A 20,475-nucleotide genomic window follows, 5' to 3' on the forward strand; every position below is an offset into this window, starting at 1 on the left:
TCCATGGCGCGGCGGTACGAGATCGACGAGCTGTTATGGCTGCGCTCATCGCCTCTCGTCGCAAAGCCCCCCGGCCTGCCCCCCATCGAAGAATGGATGTACGTACTGCCCCTCGCTGGCCAACTCATATCTTCAAAAGCTGATCGCACTCTCTCCGCTTCGCAGGCCCCTACCCGAACCAACAACGCAGCGCAAAACACAAACTTCCCGTGATCCTAACAGTCCGGAGACTACTTCAAACAGAAGACCTAGCCTCTTCGAGGCCCGCCACACCTCCCGAGGCTCCAACTCTGGTATAATCATCTCTTCTTCCGCCGAGGGTATCCTTTTACCACTGAGGAATTCGCTGACTGGGTGGAATTGCAGAGGATATTGTCCTTGGACCGCCCAAGACGGCCTTTGCCTCATCTCGCATTGGCGGGAAAGGCTCGTTCGACCTCACAGATCGCACACCGCGGCCAGCCGAGTCGGACGAAACAAGAAATGACCGCTTCAATTTCAAAGACCGGTTCCCCAAGGACCGCGAACCGCAAGACCGTGACTTCGAGCGCCGAGATGGAAGACAAGGGGCCTTGAATGGCAGACGTGGTGAAAGGGAAGACTGGAACGCAGGACGTCCTCCTCGTCGTACCTTCGGCGTCGATGAGCCAGACCGCAAACCTCGTCGCAATGGGGAATTCGATCGCTGGGAGGGCAGAGAAACCCCCCGCGATCCCAACCCCAACACTGAACGAGGAACCCGTGATAAGGAGGGACGCTTCGTTCCGCGGAGAGATGGCCCGCCGGGACGCGCTCGACATGAAGGCCGCTGGTTCCGCGATGAAACTGCCAATGCCAATGAAGCCCTTGAAGGCGACGACGAGAAATCGCATCTGCGAAGCCGTGAATGGCGCCGTGACCGCCACGGTGCTGACCGCGAGTGGAACCGCGGTGCCAGATTCGAACAGGATCCTGAGTGGATGGATTCCACCGACCATGACGAGCCCCGCCGAGCTCATACCCAGGAAGATTTCGAGCGGTGGAAGGAGCGCATGAAGGCTGGCTCTTCCCAGCCGGCTCCGACTCAAGCGGAAGAACGAAGCGAGCCATCTGAACAGCAGCCGGATGCTCGACGCACCGATGGCGAGATCTTCAGCCATTCTGGCGCTCCTTTTATGTCGGATTCGTCTATGGAGCGATTCTTCGGCTTGCTGGGAGATGCGAAGTCGGCGCCGCCAGCACCACCTGCGCCACCGCCGCAAGAAGTGAGCACTCCGAATTCTATTGAATCGGCTATCAGGAAAGAAGCTCTAGCGGGCAAGGCAGGCAAGTCGTCTCGATTTGCGGGGCTGTTTAGCCCGCCGCCTGAGATGCCTACCAAAGAACCCGATCCTCATGCTGGAACTCAATCTCCGGCTGGAGCAATGGGAGGAATGGGAGGAATGGCTGGAATGGCTGGATTGGGAGGATTGGGTGGGTTGGCCGGGTTGGCCGGAATGATGCCTCCCGGTTCCCATGATGCCGACCAGGAAGGCTTTCAGCGCATCCTTCAGATGCTCGGTGGCGGTCGATCGAACAACGGCACCCCTCAGCAGAATGAGCACTCACAGCACTCCCGTCCCTCATCCTTGGTGCACGCAGATCAGCCCCGTACCGGCGCAACGCTGTCATCTCCGCCTCGTGAATCCCACCCCCGGTCAGAGTACATGGGCCCCAGTCCAGAACAGCTCATGGCTCAAGGCGGCGGGAAGGATCCTCAGGCGAGAGAGAGAGAGCATCTGCTCCGACTGATGCAGCAAGTCCGAGTTGGCCCCGCGCCTTCAGGTAATCCACAATCTCCGAATGCATACCCCGCCCCTCCTCCGGGCTTGGTGCCAGAAGGCTTGCCTCGCCCCCCTGGCCTGCATGTTCAGAAGACGCCAGTTTTCTTGGATGACCCGGCGATTGCCAACATGCAGCGCCCGGATAGTGAGCAGTTTCGTCGACGAGCTGCCAATGGCCCTCCCCCCGGCTACTTTGACGATGTGCCTTTTCCTCCTGGGAACCAGGGACCTATCACGCCTGGCGGCTCCCGTCCCCCCAACGCACCGCCAATGGGTCTTCAGCGACCCCCTGGCCTTGAAGGGATGCCTCCCCCAGGCTGGGCTGGTCAGTTGCCCCCACAGCAAGGTAACGGTCCGAGCCCGATGGGCCCTCCGCCTGGCATCCCAGCTCCAAACCGCGGCATGCTCCCCAACTTCCCACCTGGCATGATGCCAATGCCCGGCAACGCACCCCCGATCAACGACCGCCAAGCCTTTCCCCGTGGTCCTCCCCCCGGCATGATGCCGCCTCCGGGTTTCATGAACGGGCCTCTGCCTTCCGGCTTCCCTCCTATGCCTCCTAACCCAGAGATGATGGGAATGGGACCTGGCAACCAAGGACCCTTTGGACCGGGTAGCTCCGGCCCTCAGGGACCTCCTTCATCCCGACATCTGCTGGAGATGTTTGGCCAGTCTAATGGCGGCGATGCCCGAGGCGGCATGGTGGGACCCGGCCAGTACAGGTAGCCGGGGACAGCATGAGAACGGATCTTGCTTTTGTCTTACAGATTTTCCCGTGATATACTGCTTTCTCTTGTCCGTCTGGCAATATGAGCAAAAGATTTCAGGATTTATTCTATGTTTCCGCACATGGTACCCGAGGTTTTCTTTCTTCCCTTTTGAGATATCAACATACCCGGAATTGTTTATTTTCCTTTTCTTTCTGTATTTGCTGATGATTCCTTTTTTATTTCGCGGCTTGACGATGCCGTTGTTCCATACTGCCGTGCGTCCCGTTTGAGCCCTCTGCGCTGCGTTGGCTCTTATTTTGCTATATGCGTTCGCCAGGGCCTTTCTACTTTACTTTTCTGGCGCTTGAATCTCTCAAGGGAAACCTCGCTTGCTGTGTGACTTGGTCACTGAATCTGGCCGCTGGCTTGTGCGTCATACGATACTCCAATCTGGTGGTAGATAGATTGATAGTGGTGCTGTTGGCTGTTTATCTATCAGTGGATATTTATGCTCCATTACTGATGGCTGGACAAATACAATCTATCTATTGCTGAAAACAGAACTTGCTGTAGCTGTCTGTAGATGTATCTCAACCATTTAAGAAATGGTTTTTGTATCTCAATCAAGTATGTAGCTGGACGTTGATGTTGATGTTGATATTGATATCCACAACACCTTTTTTTTTCTTCTATCTATATCTCAGACACTGCCTGCTTGTACTTCTGAACTCTAAGTAGTTTTTACATCCAGGCTATTGCACGTAGTCAAAGGCATAGGCTAGACCAGCAGTGAATGGCAATAAATTCTCACGAGGCACACATGTTACAAAGAATGCCTTCCACGTCGAGTTCTATATGACTGCTGCCTGTGAGAAGCTGTTAGCCATGGCACTACGAAACCTGCTCGCAGCCACGCCCTCCCCGGATTTCCCAAGTGTAAGACCGGTCCCTTCTCTACTCTTCTTCCACACTCCCCAATCCGGTGCACCTAGTCTCCCACCCGCACTTCTCGTCCAACGATCCTCAACATGGAAAGCGAGGACTTTGACATACAGCTGGAGGTGCGTGACCAGGTAAGAAAGAACTTTCTTTTCATTGTTTGCCTTTCTTCATACTCACCCCACCCTCCTCCTTCTCCTTCTCTCCAGGTTGCGAGAGTTCGAATCACTCCCAGGCCTACACGCCATCGTATGACCTTGCGCTCTCAGACTCGAGCCGAGCTTGCTTTCCTGCCTTTCAATTCTTCTCCTCTATCTCAACCTCCCATCATGGCTGAGGATCTGCACGGTACGTACTTTATCTCTTCTTCGACTCTTGGACACTGGTGTATATAAGATAGACCACTGACAGCTCCTGAGAATACAGACCCTGCTATGCCCAACGGCGACGGCGACCTCAGCGACGATGAGAGCGACCGCTTGATGAAAGAGCTGGAGATGGAAATGGAGGAGCTGGACGAATCGGAAGAGACCAGCGCCTCTCCTCCTACTCCGAAGACTAACATCACGCATTCCACTGAGGACGAGTCTCGTATCGACCTTCCTTCCAGCCCAGTTGCCAGCCGCGGCACCGGGGTCTGGGAAACCCACCGTCCCTCCAGCCAAGACTTCGTCATCTGGGAAGATACTCTCGAGGACCAGGAAGCTGCCGAAGCTGCTGCTGACGACAACTACATCGACGTCCCAGATGAGGACAAGGAGAACATGCCACCCGCGACTTCTGAGCTGGAAGACGAGGCGGAGCTGGAGCATGCCGAGCACGATGCCGAGCGCCAGCCCGTCATTGACTGGACCCAGGCGGGCGTTGGTCCTCGCGATGCTTTCGGTCTCCCTGTGAACCACGACATGGCTCTTTTCGTCAACAACGACCCAAACATCCCCCGCAACACCTCTCGCCCCGGTTTCCATCGCCGTCGCCGTCTCCGCACCGCTGAAGATGATTCCGACTCTGATAATGCCCAACAGTCGGTGATGCCACCTGATATGCTGCAACTTCTTCCGCTGACCACGGCCGACAGGCAGAGGCGACCTGTTCTTGAGCGTACGCCCCTTGGAGCTCTGGACATGACGTAGTCTCGTTGGAAAGTTGGGGCTAGGTTCCAGCGCATCCCCTAGCTGCTAATCGCGAGCGGCTTGCTCGTTCGCGTCTTCGCTTGGGCTCTCATGATTCGGGCGGCGAGTAAGTTGGCATGACATGGCTGAATCAGTCTGGTGTTTTAAGGGTCTTCAAATATCTGGTGCATGGCTAGCCTTCCTTTTTGCCTAATTGTTTCTTTGTCAAGGGGATCTTTTGTTTTCTGAAATAGGTGGATGGATTGTTTGATTATGACCTGACCCTTTTGCCTTACGAATGAATGATTGATGATTTGATACCACGTTCTTTTTCTGGATGGGGAAAAGTTTTGCAATTTCAAAGGGTTTTTTTTTTCTACCTTCAATGAAGGACCTTCTTAGAAGGGCAATAGAACATAACCTCTGATAGCTCTTGCGGGTTTGCTAGTAGCGTGAGCTGTGTCTGCGACTAAATAGTTACGTATGTACAAGTCATGATTATAGCAATAGGATAAGACTAGTGGAAGAGAGAAAGGTTGGTTCATGCCTTTACTTTTGTCCTTGGGAAATGGCAGATGGGCGAGACTTTTCCTGTGCCTGTTTCTTAGGCCAGCTTCTTGCAATGTCGATAGTAGCCCGGGGGAACCACATCTCGAGAAAAACATAGAAAAGGAAATCAATCACAACACACAGACAGAACAACTTGCCTGCCCAAACACCACAGCCATAGTATCGTTTGAGCCGGTCAATGAGGGCAAAGCTGCGAACTCTGTCACCACTAGCTTCAGAGCTTTGGCCTAGGTAATAGCCATAGAATTCCTCTGGGGGTATATCGCCCGTAATGCCTTGGTAGACCCGCTCGGTCCGCTTAGCCACATCCCGCCATGAATACATCATTTTCACCTGGTCGTGGAAACGGTCGGTCCGTACTTTTTTCGAGCGTAGGGCCGAGATTGCTTTACTTGTAGCAACGACCAAGTCATCCTCTTCTGGTTTCGCAAACGTAGTCATATGTTGGGGAAGGACCTCAGGGATACCTCCAACTCGGGTGCAGACCACATATAACCCACAACTAGCGGCTTCGACAATGACTGTGCCAAAGGCTTCTAGGTAGTTGAATAAACCGCTGTGCGATAGTAATTCTGCGTTCGACATATTCCCTAGACGCGCTCTATAGAGTCAGTAATGAACTTTTGTCTTATCTCCTAAGCCTCTTGATGGCAACAAGATTCAGGGGAAATCGGGGAGCTCTATGGCAAGAACCTGAGCGAGAGATCACTAGACGGGAAATGGAGGAAGAAGTGGAGATGATGATGCTATTCCTAAGTGGTCTCCCAGAAGGGAAGGTCTGTCTACAGGCAGCGGTGGGCGCTGACACCTCAGGCACCCACCTCATCACCTCTACCCTTACAATCACTATTAACAACATGCTTCCACCTTGTGGCAGTTATGACGACGCCAGCAACATAGCTCGACGCCAGTGCCGTTGCAAGCGATTATGCACTATCATCATGTTAGATAGATAAGTAGATTTAGAAGCATCTCACTTACAGCACCTGGTTCAATCGTATAATTATAATCCAAACAAGTTTGCCGTTTGTCGATTCCTAGATGGCCCGTGTACTTGTCCGGAATGCCTAGAGCTACCGAAAAGAGCATCATGAGGATGGTAGATCGCTTCATAGTAGAGAGTGAACAAATTTCTGAAATAGTGGCAAGAATCGTAGAGGGCTTGAAGATTAAGCCTTTCTAATCACTACATCGGGTGGTAAGAGCCCTTTTATATCTAGTATAGCAAAAGTTTTCCATACAACCGTAGTACAACATATTGAGTAAGGCGACCAGCAACAATAGGTAGAACATACGCCAAATATAACGTAGCTGAAGGGCACGGTCCCTAGAAAGGCTGGAGATTCAGGCTGAATCTTATACCTGACCAGTCAGGAAAAGCATCACCCCAGCTACTAGAGCGGGTTTATGCACTTAGGCGTGCCAGGTTTTTGACCGGCAGATCGATCGGAAGAACTAAGGAATTCGGTCTGAACTAGCAAAGTCCCGTTACCAAACAGGAACAGACGAATCCACTAAAAAGAATGTGTTAGGGTAAATCTCCTACTAGTAATATACTAGGTGGTCCATCTGCCGCATCCTGATCACCTGATATATCATGGAAACTAGGCGTCCAGGGCAATTTCCACATTCCGGCAGTTTTTTCCGCTTTCTGCCCCTATAAATATCAGACAGGATAGATAGACTAAAGACCATCATTCTCATCATTGTCAAATCAGACTACCTAGTAGAGTTACTAGTGAATACGCAAATTCTGCATTTCAACATTAAGTACTATATAAAATTATACTTAAAAGCCCTTAAGATGAATCGAACATCTATCAAAATATTAACAGTATCCCGCGAAAAGACCTGCGCTCAAAAAATAACGGTTCTATTTTTGTACCAAGCGGCTATAAGCGGATCAGAGATAGAACGAACACACGTCACCTCTGATCTTCTGCTCTGAGCGCTCAGAGTGTGCCCAGAGAGCACATGGTTCAATCTAATCACTTGACTAGTGGATGACTAAGATCATGGTAAAAAAGGCGCCGAAAATGGCGTCCAGGGTAGTCATTTTTGGCGCCCCATTTACCGCCACCTAGTGTTGGGGTGTAGTTTTTCCCGCTTTCTACCCCTTATAAATTCTAGGATAATAGATAGACTAAATACCATCGTTTTCATCATTATCTGAATCAGACTACTTAGTAGAATTACTAGTGATTACGCTTATTCTTCATTTCCACATATGGTATGTAGTCGAATTGGCTCAAACACTCAATTAATCTCTTCATGATCTCGAAACGGCCACCCCTTCTCTAACAGATAAATCTCTTCTTGGTCCCCATCGCCGATGGAGATGAGAGATTTTTTGAGCTCGGCAACCTTCCGGGCAGCGTTTTCATACTGTTCATTGCTAATCCAGCCATCTTCACTGACACCACCTATTTGATCCCTCCACAGATTGACTGCGGCATTCAGCTGAAACCATAGCTCCTCCTTCTCGGCAAATTCCTCCAATTCAGCACTGGTGAATTGCACAGGGCAAGGGACCCCATCTGTGCCAGGCAAAAGAGGCCAGTACTCAACCATGCGGATTAAGGCCCCCTTCAAAGTCATTAAGTTTCCACTCCATTGTCTCCCGGCCCTATCGACAAGGTGCTGTCGAGGAAGTAGGAGTGGATCACATAGAGCATTTAGATGTGACTTATTCAAGCCACCGTTAAATATACGATAGTAGTGGAAGAGCAATCGTCGCCGATACAGCTCATCTGCTTCAGCCTTTGCCTCCTCTGGAAGTGTGTCGTAATCCGCTGGAAGTAATGGCTCTTTCAAGTTGGGAGTCTCTTTCAGATCCGGGTTTTCAAAAGTTCGTGGATATCCTGCAACCAGCTGACGCGGCTCAATTGTTGCGTGTTGCCAGTCGATAATACAAGAAATAGCTCCTGAGTCAGGCGAAATCAGGATATTATTTGGGTTTAAGTCCGGATGACGAAGTGTAGGCCGGTTAAGCAGATTGTCGGGATCCCTTGGAAGCAGGTATGGCGTTAATGCTAGATAGTGGTGTAGGAGATGGAGATATTCTTCGGGATGTTGTTCTCCAAGGAAAACGCCATTATGGGGAAAATCGAGCTCAAGTGGCTTTCCGTACCGCCGTGTCCACTCTATTTCCTTTTGTGCAATCGACTGAAGATAGCTGGTCGGGTTAAGCCCTGGATCTCGGTGTCAACGACGGGAGCCATAGCACAAGGAGGGAAACTTACACGGTCCACGGTTGAGACTAAGGTCAGCTCTTTTTCCGTGCCAGAACATGTAATCGGCAGTTGGGCCAATGCAATATGTCTCTGAATCTTGGGTATTTTCGGCGTTGTTTGTGTACAAAGCCCCTCGCAGCTCGGCCGGGACATCTTTCTTGAAGTAGATACTTCCGATAGACCCAAAAGGTATGTCGAAAAATCTTTTTTCGATCTCAACAAAGCTTGTTGCGAGCTCGTGTCGTTCGCGCTTCGTCATTTCGAACCATCTTTTCTGCAAGCCTATACCTTGAGCTTTCTCCATAATGATATATTCCACACCGGTCGGGTTGCTTTTACTGGTTGAATACCCATACACTTTGGGCACAGGGATACCTTTGGAATGGAGATATTGCAGAGTGGCAGCTTCACTGGCAGTGGCGTAGTGCTTAGGGCCCGCAATATGATACGGGATTTTGAGAATTGCTTCAAATCCATCATCCATTGTCAGAAGGAAAACTCGATTGAAGCCCCCTTCCGCGAGCTTGGCCATGGATACTACCTGCCCATGGTCCGGACCGAAAACTTTTTCGGCCTCTTGGAGAAGGGCTGTGGTGTTAAACTCCACGTAGCGCTCACGGAAGCGAAGATCTTCATTGAAAAGAAACCGCCCAGAAGTATAGGAGAAAAGGTCATGCTTTGCTGAAGTACCTGAAGGAAAATCTATTTTAATATCGAATAACGCCCAGGAGACCGTTGACGGACCCATGGAGTGATACTGAGTAGAGAATGCTCTGCGCTGCGCAATGGGAATAGAAATACACCGTCTGATCATCAGCGCAAGCATTTCTAGCACAGAAGGCCAAGCAGACGGTGTGGAGACAATATGAAAGATGAGAATGAGCAGATTCCATAGGGGCAAAAGGTCTGTGAAGAGTTGAAGGAGGCGGGTCGCGAAAGAACGAAGTTTCCTAGTATACATCGACAGCAAAGAATTTTGGAAGGGAGGTGTCTGATCGGGCTAACTGATTTTCCGATATGCATCCGCTTTATTTAGGAACTCTCATCCTCATAACAAAACTCCCTTCATAACTACAACTAAATTTGTTTCCTGTTAATTACGGACCCTCGCTATGTTTGGTCGGAGTCTGTCACCACCATACAAAACTCTCCTATTTTCAACTCCCTAGCTTCAAAGTGTGAGCTCTATCTACTACTGTAACATGTCTGAATCGTGGGCTCTCATAGAACGCATTTACTTGGACTCTAGGCACTTTAGTAATCTAAGGTCCTCGATGAAATTTTTAATCAGTCTAGAGAAGTCTTAGCTCGTTACATAGACCTGCCTCCGCAACTACAAAAGGGCAATTAAACGCTGACTAGTTCCTAGGATGTACGAAATATGATAGATCGCCGGAGGCCATAAATACGGAGTGCTACTCGTGGCCTTATAGTTCCATAATGGCTACTAATGCCCTCGTGTCAAGCTTCCTCTCTGCTCTAAATATGTTTGCTCGTTACCATTATAGCGAGGTCAAGTTTGATCCGGAAGGCCATCTAGAAACGGTTATTTCCGCCCTCGTTCACCATGAGATTGTCGTTGAGTGGCTTATTGTGGGGCTTCGCCGGCGTCTTGTTTACTCACATGCAGTTGGAGAGCGCACCGGATAACCTGGGCAATAAAACTTGTAACTCATACTTATTCCTATACCTTGACGAGATGTCGGCGAATGAGAGCGAGCTGGTAGATAGGAAAAAGAAATCGAGTCCCTAAGCAGATAGCTCACATGTAGGTCTTCCAAAAAGCCGTGAATTTGACTAGAGAGCGTCGTAGTCGTGTCTAAATATGCCGCCTACCGCCTATTCTGCAGACTAACTATGCGGGAGGCCATTTTGCCACTTGCTGGGAAATGTCCACTTTGCTGGAGTGTCTTTCTCTATCGGAATAGCCGAGAACGACAAAATGATGTGGATAGGCCATATTCATACTGTATGCCAACTGCAACAGTCTCTGTACTGCATGCTGATGTTGCCTGTCAATGCTATCTTCTCGATGGTACCCTGTCAATGTTATGCTGCTACTGCTGTTTTGTTAATACTTCCTTTGAATGCTGTCGTGTCGATATTTCCTATTGATGTTCCCTGTTAATATAGCAACATCGAAAGGATGGCATCAACAGCGCACATCAATAGGAAATATAGATAGGAAAACGCCAATCTTGGTAGGACAACATAGAAGTATAACATCAACAGGACGGCAAGTACTATTTACAAGTTTGAGCAGCAAGCAGGAACACATGGAGCACCAACAGCACAGCACCAACAGCACAGCACCAACAGCACAGCATCAACAGGATAACACGAACATTATACCATCGATATGATTGCATCGAGCTCGTGTCGGGTTTAACCAGCTTCAAACTTCAATGACTAATGAACATCTGGAAGATGTGGGTAATTTTTGGTTTAAACCAAAACCCGATATCGGACAACCCTTTAAGTACCGATCATCCAGCATCGTCATTGGGGACATCACACAGAGCTTGGACAATCTGCTAATTACTCAAAACTTGCGTGATTTAGCTTGCCCGACTGTGGCACCCGACACGATCAGATAAGATAGAGTGAAGATCTTAATCAGACACTGTGGACCCTGGCTACCTATTAGCTCATGTCTTGATTCCCGTAGGCTTATACTGCGAAAACGTCGGTAATTCTTACAATGCGTGACGAAAATCTTGGCAAGAGTGGATTTAGATCAGCTGTACCCAATATTTCTGGTCGAAATGGTTAAATTTATGTCATTTTCTACTTCCTTCTCGCCGTAAATACTTGAAGTCGTTCCATCTCCCTGCCCCTTTTGCTTCTAGAGAATAGCTACTTCTTTTCCTGAGAGACCCCTGGCAAGTGACGTCTTCAGAAGATGACCATAGTCCATCTGAACAACAGCAATGGCGGGCAGATGCCAATCACGTACACCGATGTTCTCATAATCGGCACCGGACCAGCTGGGGCAGGCCTTGCAAGCTTTCTGTCTTACTATGGCAAGGCAACACTTTACCTCTATTAGCTCCCTATTACTAACTATGCATCTAGGCATCCAAGGAATTATGGTCAGCGCGGCTCCTGGAAGCGCTGATACTCCAAGGGCACACATTACGAACATGGCCGCAATGGGTGAGTCGCCTGGCAAACTTGCAAGGAGATTTACTAATCAATATCAGAATGTCTCCGAGACATTGGCTTAGAACCGGAATGCAAACGCCTCGCTACGGATGGATCGAACATGATGCACACGCGATGGGCATACAGCATGGCAGGCGAAGAGTATGCGCGCATTCACTCCTGGGGACACGACCCGAAGCGGAAGGTCAGTAATGGAAGGGAGGCAAATGCTTTGCAGAAAATCACTGACTTCATTAGGGCGAATACGAGATTGCAAGTCCCTGCGATCCAGTTGACCTCCCCCAGACCCTCCTCGAGCCTATTTTGGTCAGATACGCCACACTCAACGGTTTCACTTGCCGGTTCGATACTACCTTCGTCGAGTTCGAACAGGATGCAACAGGCACTACCTCTACACTTCGGGACACTATTTCAGGGTTTCAATACAAAATCCGCTCAAAATACCTATTTGGGGCAGACGGAGCCCGCAGCGAGGTCTTCCGGCAACTAGACCTCGAGCTGGATACCCAGCCAGACCAGGGTACGGCATTTAATGTGCACATGAAGGCCGATCTATCGCGCTACATGAAGTACCGCACAGGCAATCTCCATTGGCTCTTGCAACCAGATAAAGAGCATCCGGTGTTTGGATGGGCGTGCATTGCGAGAATGGTCAAGCCATGGGACGAGTGGCTGTTTATTGTTCTACCCGAGCGCGGGAAGGAAATGGATTGCAATCCGTCCCCAGAGGAATGGACTGCCCGGATGAAGGAATTCATTGGCGATGACACGATCGACACGGAACTTTTGGGTGTTTCCAAGTGGCGTCTTAACGAAGTTGTCGCAAAGTCCTTCTCCAAAGGCAGAGTGTATGATCTCAGTTCTTGCAAAGTGGGAAATGGCACTAACATTAACTTTGGAAGGTTCTGCCTCGGAGATGCAGTTCACCGTCACCCACCTTCAAACGGCCTCGGTTCCAACACTTGTATACAAGACGCTTACAACCTGGCCTGGAAGGTTGCCCATGTATTGAAAGGTATGCGTTGCTTCCGTTATTGTTGTTGGCATATCTAACCTTAATTCCAGGGCAAGCATCTCCCTCCCTCTTAGAGACATACTCTACGGAGCGCCAACCCGTTGGCCATGGTGTCGTCGCGCGCGCAAACCAGTCTTTCCGTCACCACGGTCCTGTCTGGCAAGCCCTCGGGGTTGCTTTGCCGACTCCCGAGCAGAGAGTGCAAGCGTTGCACGAATTGGCATTGCCTACCAGCAAAGGCCGTTCGCAGCGCAGCGCACTCCAAGCTGCTATCGAGGAGACCGAGCACGAGTACCATGCTCTTGGACAAGAGATGGGCCAATTCTACCAAAGCTCCGGTATATACGCAGCTGACGAAAAGTCGCCGTACTACAGCCCTCAAGTTGTCGCGCAAGATCAAGACCTGACTCTGAACCGTGATACGTATCCTGGATGTCGTTTGCCTCATGCATGGCTGAACAACGCCATTCCAGTGAACCGCATCTCCACTATCGACTTGGCTGGACATGGCGCCTTCGCCGTGTTGACTGGTATTGGAGGCGAGGCGTGGAAGACGGCAGCTGCGCAAGTGGGAGAAAATTTGGGAGTGAAGATGAATTCGTACTCTATTGGTTTCCGTCAGGGCTATGAGGACGTTTATTTTGACTGGGCGCGGGTTCGCAGTGTTGCTGAGACTGGTTGTGTTCTTGTTCGACCGGACCGGGTTGTGGCTTGGAGGTGTACCGAGGTGCTGGGCGATGAGTCTCAATGTGCACTCAAGTTGCGCGAGGTCATGATGACCATTCTGGGTAGAGAGCCCTGATCTATGTACTGAAAATTGGCTTTAAACTTTTTTATTTTCCTCAATTATTGTTTATACTATTACATGCGAATCTTGTGCTCGGCACTTCTTATGCAAGAGAGCTGGTCACACTCGATGACCGTTGATTGATTCAAGGCAGATGTCTACGGCATCTGATAAGATTTTTTAAAATTACGCCATCTAATCTCGAACAACAAGGTTCTCTGAAGTGCGGAAAGCCGATTACATGTGCCGGTCTCCTTTTTTTTCTGGGTCGGACTTGACACGATGAAAATGTGGATCGACCTCAACCAACTCGGGCCACACAATGGAGGACAGCCGACTATCTCAAAGGCCCACAGAGAATATCAGTGCAATAAGGGCGTCGATCGTGTTCCATAAATGGTCCACAAATTAGGTAACCTGTCCTGCTGCAAAACAGGAGAGCTTAATTGATGGGAAGCCGGTGGCTCGAGGATAAGTCGGATCTGCATCATTCAACTCGCTCATTGATTATTTTCACAATAGACACCATTCACCTTGAGTAGTGAGCTATTACTCACCATGGAGCCCAACGGCGTTGAGCTCAAGCCAGTTTCCTCGACACAATGGATAGCAGAAAGCTTCTCACCTCTTCACGAGGTCATTTTCATTGTTATTGTTTGCATGGGCCAGTTCATGACGCAGACAAATATCGGTATATGTCTCTCTCCTCTGGACGTTGTCGGTGATAGCTTTGATATCAAAGATCCCGGCATTCTGAGTTGGTGTCTGGCTGGGTATTCCTTGACTGTTGGCACTTTCATTTTGGTGTCAGGCCGCTGTGGTGACCTGTTTGGCTACCGTCGAATGTTCCTCATCGGATTCCTATGGCTTGGTCTCTGGTCTCTGGTAGCTGGCTTTAGCTACTACTCGAACTATATCCTGTTTATCTTTGCTCGTGTTCTCCAAGGCATCGGCGGTGCTATGTTGTTACCCAACGGAATTGCCTTGCTTGGGGCGACCTACCCACCCAGCAAAAAGAAGAACATGATATTTGCCATATTCGGTGCGGTAGCACCGAATTGCGTCGTTCTGGGTGCGGTATTTGCAGGGATTTTCTCTCAGCTGGCATGGTGGCCGTGGACCTACTGGACAGAGGCCATTGTCTCTGCGGTGTGTGCTATCTTGGGCTTTTTTGTGATTCCGTCCGTTCATGACGAACATTCTCATGAAACAACATTCCTTGGTCTAATCAAGGAGCTGGATGCCCTCGGTGCAGTCTGTGGAATTGGCGGCCTCATCCTTGTAAACATTGCTTGGAACCAGGCCCCGGTTGTGGGATGGAATTCTGCCTACGTCTATGCACTGCTCATCATTGGGGTCCTCCTGATAGCCGCCTTCTTCCTGGTCGAATTCCGCTTCGCAGAGTATCCTCTTATACCTTTTCACGCACTCAGCTCGGATGTTTCTTTCGTGCTCGGCTGCATTGCCTGTGGTTGGGGCTCATTTGGAATCTGGATTTATTACCTCTGGAGGTTCAACGAGCAATTTCGCCAGGCGACGCCTTTGCTGGCTTCAGCCGAGTTCATCCCCGCCGGTCCAATGGGGATTATTGCATGCTGCGTCACCGGCTACTTGATGGGTCGCATGCGACCGGGGTGGATTATGGCTCTGTCCATGACGGCATTCACGCTGGGAAGTGTTCTTGCAGCTATTACGCCGGTTCAGCAAACTTATTGGGCGCTGACTTTTGTGTGTCTCCTGGTTATTCCCTGGGGTATGGATATGTCCTTCCCTTCTGCTACCTTGATGTTATCGAACGCGGTGGAGAAGAAGCATCAGGGCATTGCTGCCTCGCTGGTGACCACCGTTGTCAACTACAGTATCTCGCTGAGTTTGGGCTTCGCGGGCACTGTCGAGGTACATGTCAATAATGGAGGGAATACCCCCAGCGATGTTCTCAAGGGATACCGAGGTGCAATGTACCTAGGCATTGGGCTTGGTGGATTGGGTATGGCTGTCAGTGCTGTCTACGTGGCTAAGGTCTACCAGATGGAGAAGAGGGTAAAAACTGCTGTCGAAGAGGAAGCTGATGAATAAACCACGCCTTTTGCATATACCGTATACTTTAACTCTTTTCATTATTGTAACGTTGGACTATGTTCCAGTCGATATCCTATAATACTCACTCACCACGACGACGATCGGATCAGATACCATTTTAGGTTTCTTAGTCTCGTCACTGATCTTTCCTCGCACGATTATCAATCAGATAATGATCAATGTTGACGTTTTCCACTCCCATGTATAGCCGCAATCGGGCAGGAAAACGTACTAGGGCGTCCCATCCGTGGTAAATTAGGGCCCACATTGAGTCCATACACGGCCCAGGTGCCTCCCCCCAGAACTCGTCGTTTACTTTGCGGCCGGGTTAGGCGCGTGGGCAGAATTTTCCTGATCAGCAATAAAAGATCAGCCCATGCCAGCCATCTTGCCTTGTTGTACGTAGTCCAACACCAATAGCGGTAGTTAGTTGACCGCTAAGACCCCTATTCTCCTTATTTGCCCGACATCTCCACTTGCCGCCCATAAATGCACCGGTGTCGGACTCAACTTGGGTCCCGCACAAAACTTTGTTCGAGAAAGGGTGTGGAGCTACGGGCAACACGGACGCAGGCCCGCATACCGTTGTAATTTTCAAAATGCTCCGGAGTCGCGGTCGGCCGCCCGCCTTATCAATCAGCCAGCCCACTCGAACTTCTTCATTCCTTTTGTGATCGGTGAAGTAGTCAAGTGCTGTCTCTGGGACCACGCCACTGACAGACAAAATGGGCAACAACACTGTCTTCGCCGTGACGGGTGAGCATCCCCCTTCCGTTAGGGATCCCGCGAATTATTTAACTGACGATTCCGCGCCTATTCAGTGTTTTTCATCTGCTTCCGAGAATGCATCGAGACCACGGTGGTCGTGTCAGTCCTACTGGCATTCCTGAAACAGGCCATAGGAGGCCCTGATGGAGATCCTGCGACACATAAACGACTTGTCAAGCAGGTGAGCTGATATTTTACGGCCAAAACTTGCAAAAACTGACCTATCCTGCATAGGTTTGGCTAGGATGTGGCCTGGGTCTCTTCATCTGTCTCTGTGTTGGCGCCGGCATGATCGGCGCTTTCTATGGCCTGGGCACCGACACCTTCTCCAGCACGGAAGACATCTGGGAAGGTGTTCTGGCCATCATATCGTCGCTGATCATCTCGCTGATGGGCGCCGCTCTGCTGCGCGTCTCAAAGCTCCAGGATAAGTGGCGCATCAAGCTCGCCAAGGCTCTGGAGCAACAGAAGAATGCGGAAAAGCCGAGTAAGGGCCGCTTCAAGAGATGGCTGGAGAAATATGCTATGTTCATCTTGCCGTTTGTGACGGTGCTTCGCGAGGGCCTCGAATGCGTTGTCTACGTCGGCGGTGTCGGACTAGGGTTGCCGGCCACCTCGTTCCCTCTGGCCGTGGTGTGTGGTCTCTTGGCAGGAATATTGGTCGGCTACATCATCTACAAGTAAGATGCAAAAGCCGAAACATTCGGGAGGCAGAGCTGACCTATCATCTACACAGGGGAGGAAAAGAGACATCGCTCCAAATCTTCCTAATCATCTCTACCTGTTTCCTCTATCTCGTTGCCGGAGGTCTGTTTTCGCGTGGCGTTTGGTACTTCCAAAACCACGCTTGGAGCAAGGTCATCGGCGGCGATGCTTCCGAAACTGGATCTGGCCCAGGGTCTTATAACATCAATCAAAGCGTCTGGCACGTTAACTGCTGTAACCCTGAATTGGGTGGCGGCGGCGGATGGGGTATCTTCAACGCGCTGCTGGGATGGACCAACTCGGCCACCTATGGCTCGGTGCTCGCTTACAACTTCTACTGGATTGCGGTCATGGTGGGCTATGGAGCAATGCTGTATCGCGAACGACGAGGCTCTCTGCCTCTGGTTGACCCCGTATTCAACCGAATCGGGGCGTTCAAGGCAAGGGTCAAGGCTTTCATCTTCCGCGAGTCCCTGGAAGAGCCGACTCCGGCCGAAGCAAGTGGTGCGGTGGGCCATACTGGTATGATGGAGAAGACATCTGAGGTTGGTGTTTCTACTGTCAGACAGGCTGAGCCCTGAGAGCTGGGTGTTTTATGTGCGTGTTCTGTCTAAATATTCCCACTGTCGGGGGGGTCGAAAAGCTATGGCCTCCGTCTTCCATACTAGATTAAGAAATCCTATCTTCATAATATCTGACAAAATTCACGGTACAATATTCTGAAATTCGATCTCCGATGCCAAACACTTGAAATCGCCGGCACCAGCGGCAATAGCCGAATTTCTGTGTTTATAGGAATGTGCGGGACACCATTTTTGCAAACTGTACGAAACGTGCCATAATACTTTGCGCACGGGTTGACGCAGGCTTAGGGCATAGGCCGAAGTAACCCCGTCCTCGCCAATGAGCGGCCTGACCGGCATCTGATTACCGGGATCAGATATGGACTCGGCTAAACATTCCTTGTAACCTAGGGGGGATCCATGTTGATCCCAATTTTCATTATTATTCCGTGTCAGCCCATCACGGAAGTTTTCGACCCTTGACCCTTGGTAAGAAATGGGACCTTTTCCTGAGACGATCGAGGAAAGTATTGGACCACTCTTCGACCGAAAGTCGGCATTATTTCTCTCAGCAGGAGCACGGGCTGTCCTCCCACTCCACTCGTTTTTGCAATTCTTCTAGCGCTGCCCCACTCATCGTGTATTTTTTACCGCCTGATCGATAATAGAATCTTATCACCCGCCCACCGTGAACCCGATACCCGGACTCGTTTTTCAGTGTTTAGTCATGCGGTAGCTATTGGCTTTTATGGTCGGTTCTCCATCTGCATGAGTCTTGTCCGTCTCCCCTCTCTCCCTTCAGGCAATAGACGAATCCCTTGCAAGATGGCCAGTTCGGTGCGAGGCCTGCTTCTCTGCCTCTCCGCAGTTTTCTTCTGCCTGCAATGCTGCCAGGCGAAAACGGTCCAGTTTGATTGGAATGTGACCTGGGTCACTGCCAACCCGGACGGCCTCTACGACCGCAAGGTGGTCGGCATCAACGGGCAATGGCCGTTGCCCGTGGTGGAGGTGAATAAAGGAGACCGGCTGGTTGTCAACATGTACAACGGCCTAGGAGACAAGAGCGCCTCCATTCATTGGCATGGCATGTTCCAGAATGGCACGAACAACATGGACGGGCCATCGATGGTCACTCAATGCCCGATTGTGCCAGGCTCGTCGTTCACCTACGACTTCACCGTCAATCAGAATGGAACATACTGGTACCATTGCCATACGAATTATTGTTACCCGGACGGCTATCGACAGGCGTTGATCGTGCACGACACCGAGGCATACTTCAACGACATGTACGATGAGGAGTTTACCGTCACGATGAGTGACTGGTATCATGAATTGATCGAGGATATCGGCCCCTCGTTTATCAATCTAGCCAACCCGACAGGCGCAGAGCCTCTTCCCAACGCATTCCTCTTCAATGACACGTTGAACACGAGCATTTCCGTTCAACCTGACAAGACCTACATGTTCCGGTTGATAAATATTGGAGCGTTTGTGGGTCAGTATTTCTATATCGAAGACCACAGCTTCCGCATTGTTGAGATCGACGGGGTATATGTGGAACCCCAGGAGGCCGATATTCTCTACATCGCCGTCGCTCAACGATACTCGATTCTCGTCACCACCAAAAGCACGGCGAACAAAAATTTCCCCATCGTGACTGTCGCCGACTCTGCTTTGTTAGATACCATTCCATCCAATCTACAACTCAACAACACCAACTGGTTGGAATACGACGCCTCGGCCGCCCATCCTCAGGCCGTGATGAAGGTAGCCGTTGCCACTGAGCTCAATCCATTTGACGATGTCAACCTCGTGCCCTGGGACCATGAGCCCCTACTGCCTGATCCTGACCTCACCATTGATGTGACCGTCATCATGCAAGACCTGGGCAACGGTGCTTCGTACGCCTTCCTCAACAATATTTCCTACACCAAGCCCAAAGTTCCAACCCTTTACTCCGTGCTTTCGTCCGGTGACCTCTCCACCAACTCCGAGATCTACGGCGAATTCACCCATCCCTATGTTCTCGGCCACAACCAAGTGGTGGAGATCATTCTGAACAACGGCGACACTGGTACCCATCCATTCCATCTGCACGGCCACAACTTCCAGGTCATCGAGCGTGCTCCGCCGTACGGGCCCAACTTCTACAGCTACCTGAATGGCGACCCAGTCCCATATAACCCTTCGAACCACACGGCGTTCCCCAAGTACCCAGCCCGACGAGACACCCTCGTTCTTCCGCCGCAGGGCCACTTCGTCATCCGCTTCGTCGCCGATAACCCCGGCGTATGGTTCTTCCACTGCCACATCGACTGGCATCTGTCGCAGGGCCTGGCGATGACGCTGATCGAAGCTCCCCAGCAAATCCAGGAACGCGTGTCCATTGCCGAAGACCAGTATGCAGCTTGTCGAGCCGGTGGTATGCAACATGAAGGCAATGCCGCAGGCAACACTGAGGACTTTCTTGATCTGCAGGGCCAGAATAAGCAGGTTAAGTGGCTGCCCGCTGGCTTTACGGACAGAGGTATCATTGCTTTGGTGTTTTCTTGTGTTGCTGCGTTTTGCGGAATGGCTTTCATTACCGTTTACGGCATGACGGGTCTTGAGACGAAGAAGTCGAAGAAGCGGGAAGCGGGCGAGGACTCCAATAGTAACTAGGCGCGTTGCATGTCCATTTTTGGGAGATTTTTTGTATCAAGAATATTAATGATTTGTCTGTCACATTGGTATAGTCGCTGTACGCTGTCGAGTCTCATTTGTGTCGCGCTTAGAGCGTGGTGTCCATTGGCTCCAACTTTCAACACCACTCATAAGATATTCCAGTCCCTTGCGTTAACGGAGCGAGATGTCTGAGGAATACATCAGATATAGTCTTGATACGGCATGTCGACACTAGAGCTCACCATCAATCAAGAGAGCAAGGTAATGCACCTTGCAAGTTGTCTCTACCCTATTGTTCTGCAAATTGGTCAAGAACAATCACAATCGCCGATCAGATAATGGACAGGCGCACGGGCCATA

General features: G+C 50.6%; 7 protein-coding genes across 7 annotated transcripts; 6 read left to right on the plus strand and 1 right to left on the minus strand.

The window, feature by feature from the left end:
• Nucleotides 1-3: 3 nt before the first annotated feature.
• On the plus strand, nt 4-2,528 carry PFLUO_LOCUS4795 (uncharacterized protein; the record flags this gene model as incomplete). The annotated part of the gene is made up of 3 exons (XM_073782180.1): nt 4-98; nt 166-293; nt 367-2,528. 3 exons carry the CDS (start codon nt 4-6, stop codon nt 2,526-2,528), a joined length of 2,385 nt encoding a protein of 794 aa, XP_073638861.1.
• Nucleotides 2,529-3,780: 1,252 nt separating this feature from the next.
• Nucleotides 3,781-4,584, plus strand: PFLUO_LOCUS4796 (uncharacterized protein; the record flags this gene model as incomplete). Its single annotated transcript, XM_073782181.1, has 2 exons — nt 3,781-3,799; nt 3,878-4,584. The coding sequence occupies 2 exons, from the start codon at nt 3,781-3,783 to the stop codon at nt 4,582-4,584; spliced, it is 726 nt and encodes a 241-aa protein (XP_073638862.1).
• A 528-nt stretch (nt 4,585-5,112) lies between these two features.
• On the minus strand, nt 5,113-5,718 carry PFLUO_LOCUS4797 (Phosphatidylinositol N-acetylglucosaminyltransferase GPI3 subunit; the record flags this gene model as incomplete). Its single annotated transcript, XM_073782182.1, has 1 exon — nt 5,113-5,718. One exon carries the CDS (start codon nt 5,716-5,718, stop codon nt 5,113-5,115), a length of 606 nt encoding a protein of 201 aa, XP_073638863.1.
• A 5,791-nt stretch (nt 5,719-11,509) lies between these two features.
• Nucleotides 11,510-13,348, plus strand: PFLUO_LOCUS4798 (uncharacterized protein; the record flags this gene model as incomplete). Its single annotated transcript, XM_073782183.1, has 4 exons — nt 11,510-11,522; nt 11,570-11,715; nt 11,769-12,546; nt 12,597-13,348. The coding sequence occupies 4 exons, from the start codon at nt 11,510-11,512 to the stop codon at nt 13,346-13,348; spliced, it is 1,689 nt and encodes a 562-aa protein (XP_073638864.1).
• Nucleotides 13,349-13,891: 543 nt separating this feature from the next.
• Nucleotides 13,892-15,409, plus strand: PFLUO_LOCUS4799 (multidrug-resistance type transporter aminotriazole resistance; the record flags this gene model as incomplete). Its single annotated transcript, XM_073782184.1, has 1 exon — nt 13,892-15,409. The coding sequence occupies one exon, from the start codon at nt 13,892-13,894 to the stop codon at nt 15,407-15,409; it is 1,518 nt and encodes a 505-aa protein (XP_073638865.1).
• Nucleotides 15,410-16,137: 728 nt separating this feature from the next.
• On the plus strand, nt 16,138-17,466 carry PFLUO_LOCUS4800 (high-affinity iron permease; the record flags this gene model as incomplete). The annotated part of the gene is made up of 4 exons (XM_073782185.1): nt 16,138-16,168; nt 16,234-16,361; nt 16,415-16,860; nt 16,917-17,466. 4 exons carry the CDS (start codon nt 16,138-16,140, stop codon nt 17,464-17,466), a joined length of 1,155 nt encoding a protein of 384 aa, XP_073638866.1.
• Nucleotides 17,467-18,273: 807 nt separating this feature from the next.
• Nucleotides 18,274-20,112, plus strand: PFLUO_LOCUS4801 (ferroxidase fet3; the record flags this gene model as incomplete). Its single annotated transcript, XM_073782186.1, has 1 exon — nt 18,274-20,112. The coding sequence occupies one exon, from the start codon at nt 18,274-18,276 to the stop codon at nt 20,110-20,112; it is 1,839 nt and encodes a 612-aa protein (XP_073638867.1).
• Between the last annotated feature and the right edge of the window lie 363 nt (nt 20,113-20,475).

Source organism: Penicillium psychrofluorescens (genome assembly GCF_964197705.1).
Source record: "Penicillium psychrofluorescens genome assembly, chromosome: 3".
NCBI classification, from domain to species: Eukaryota; Fungi; Ascomycota; class Eurotiomycetes; order Eurotiales; family Aspergillaceae; genus Penicillium; species Penicillium psychrofluorescens.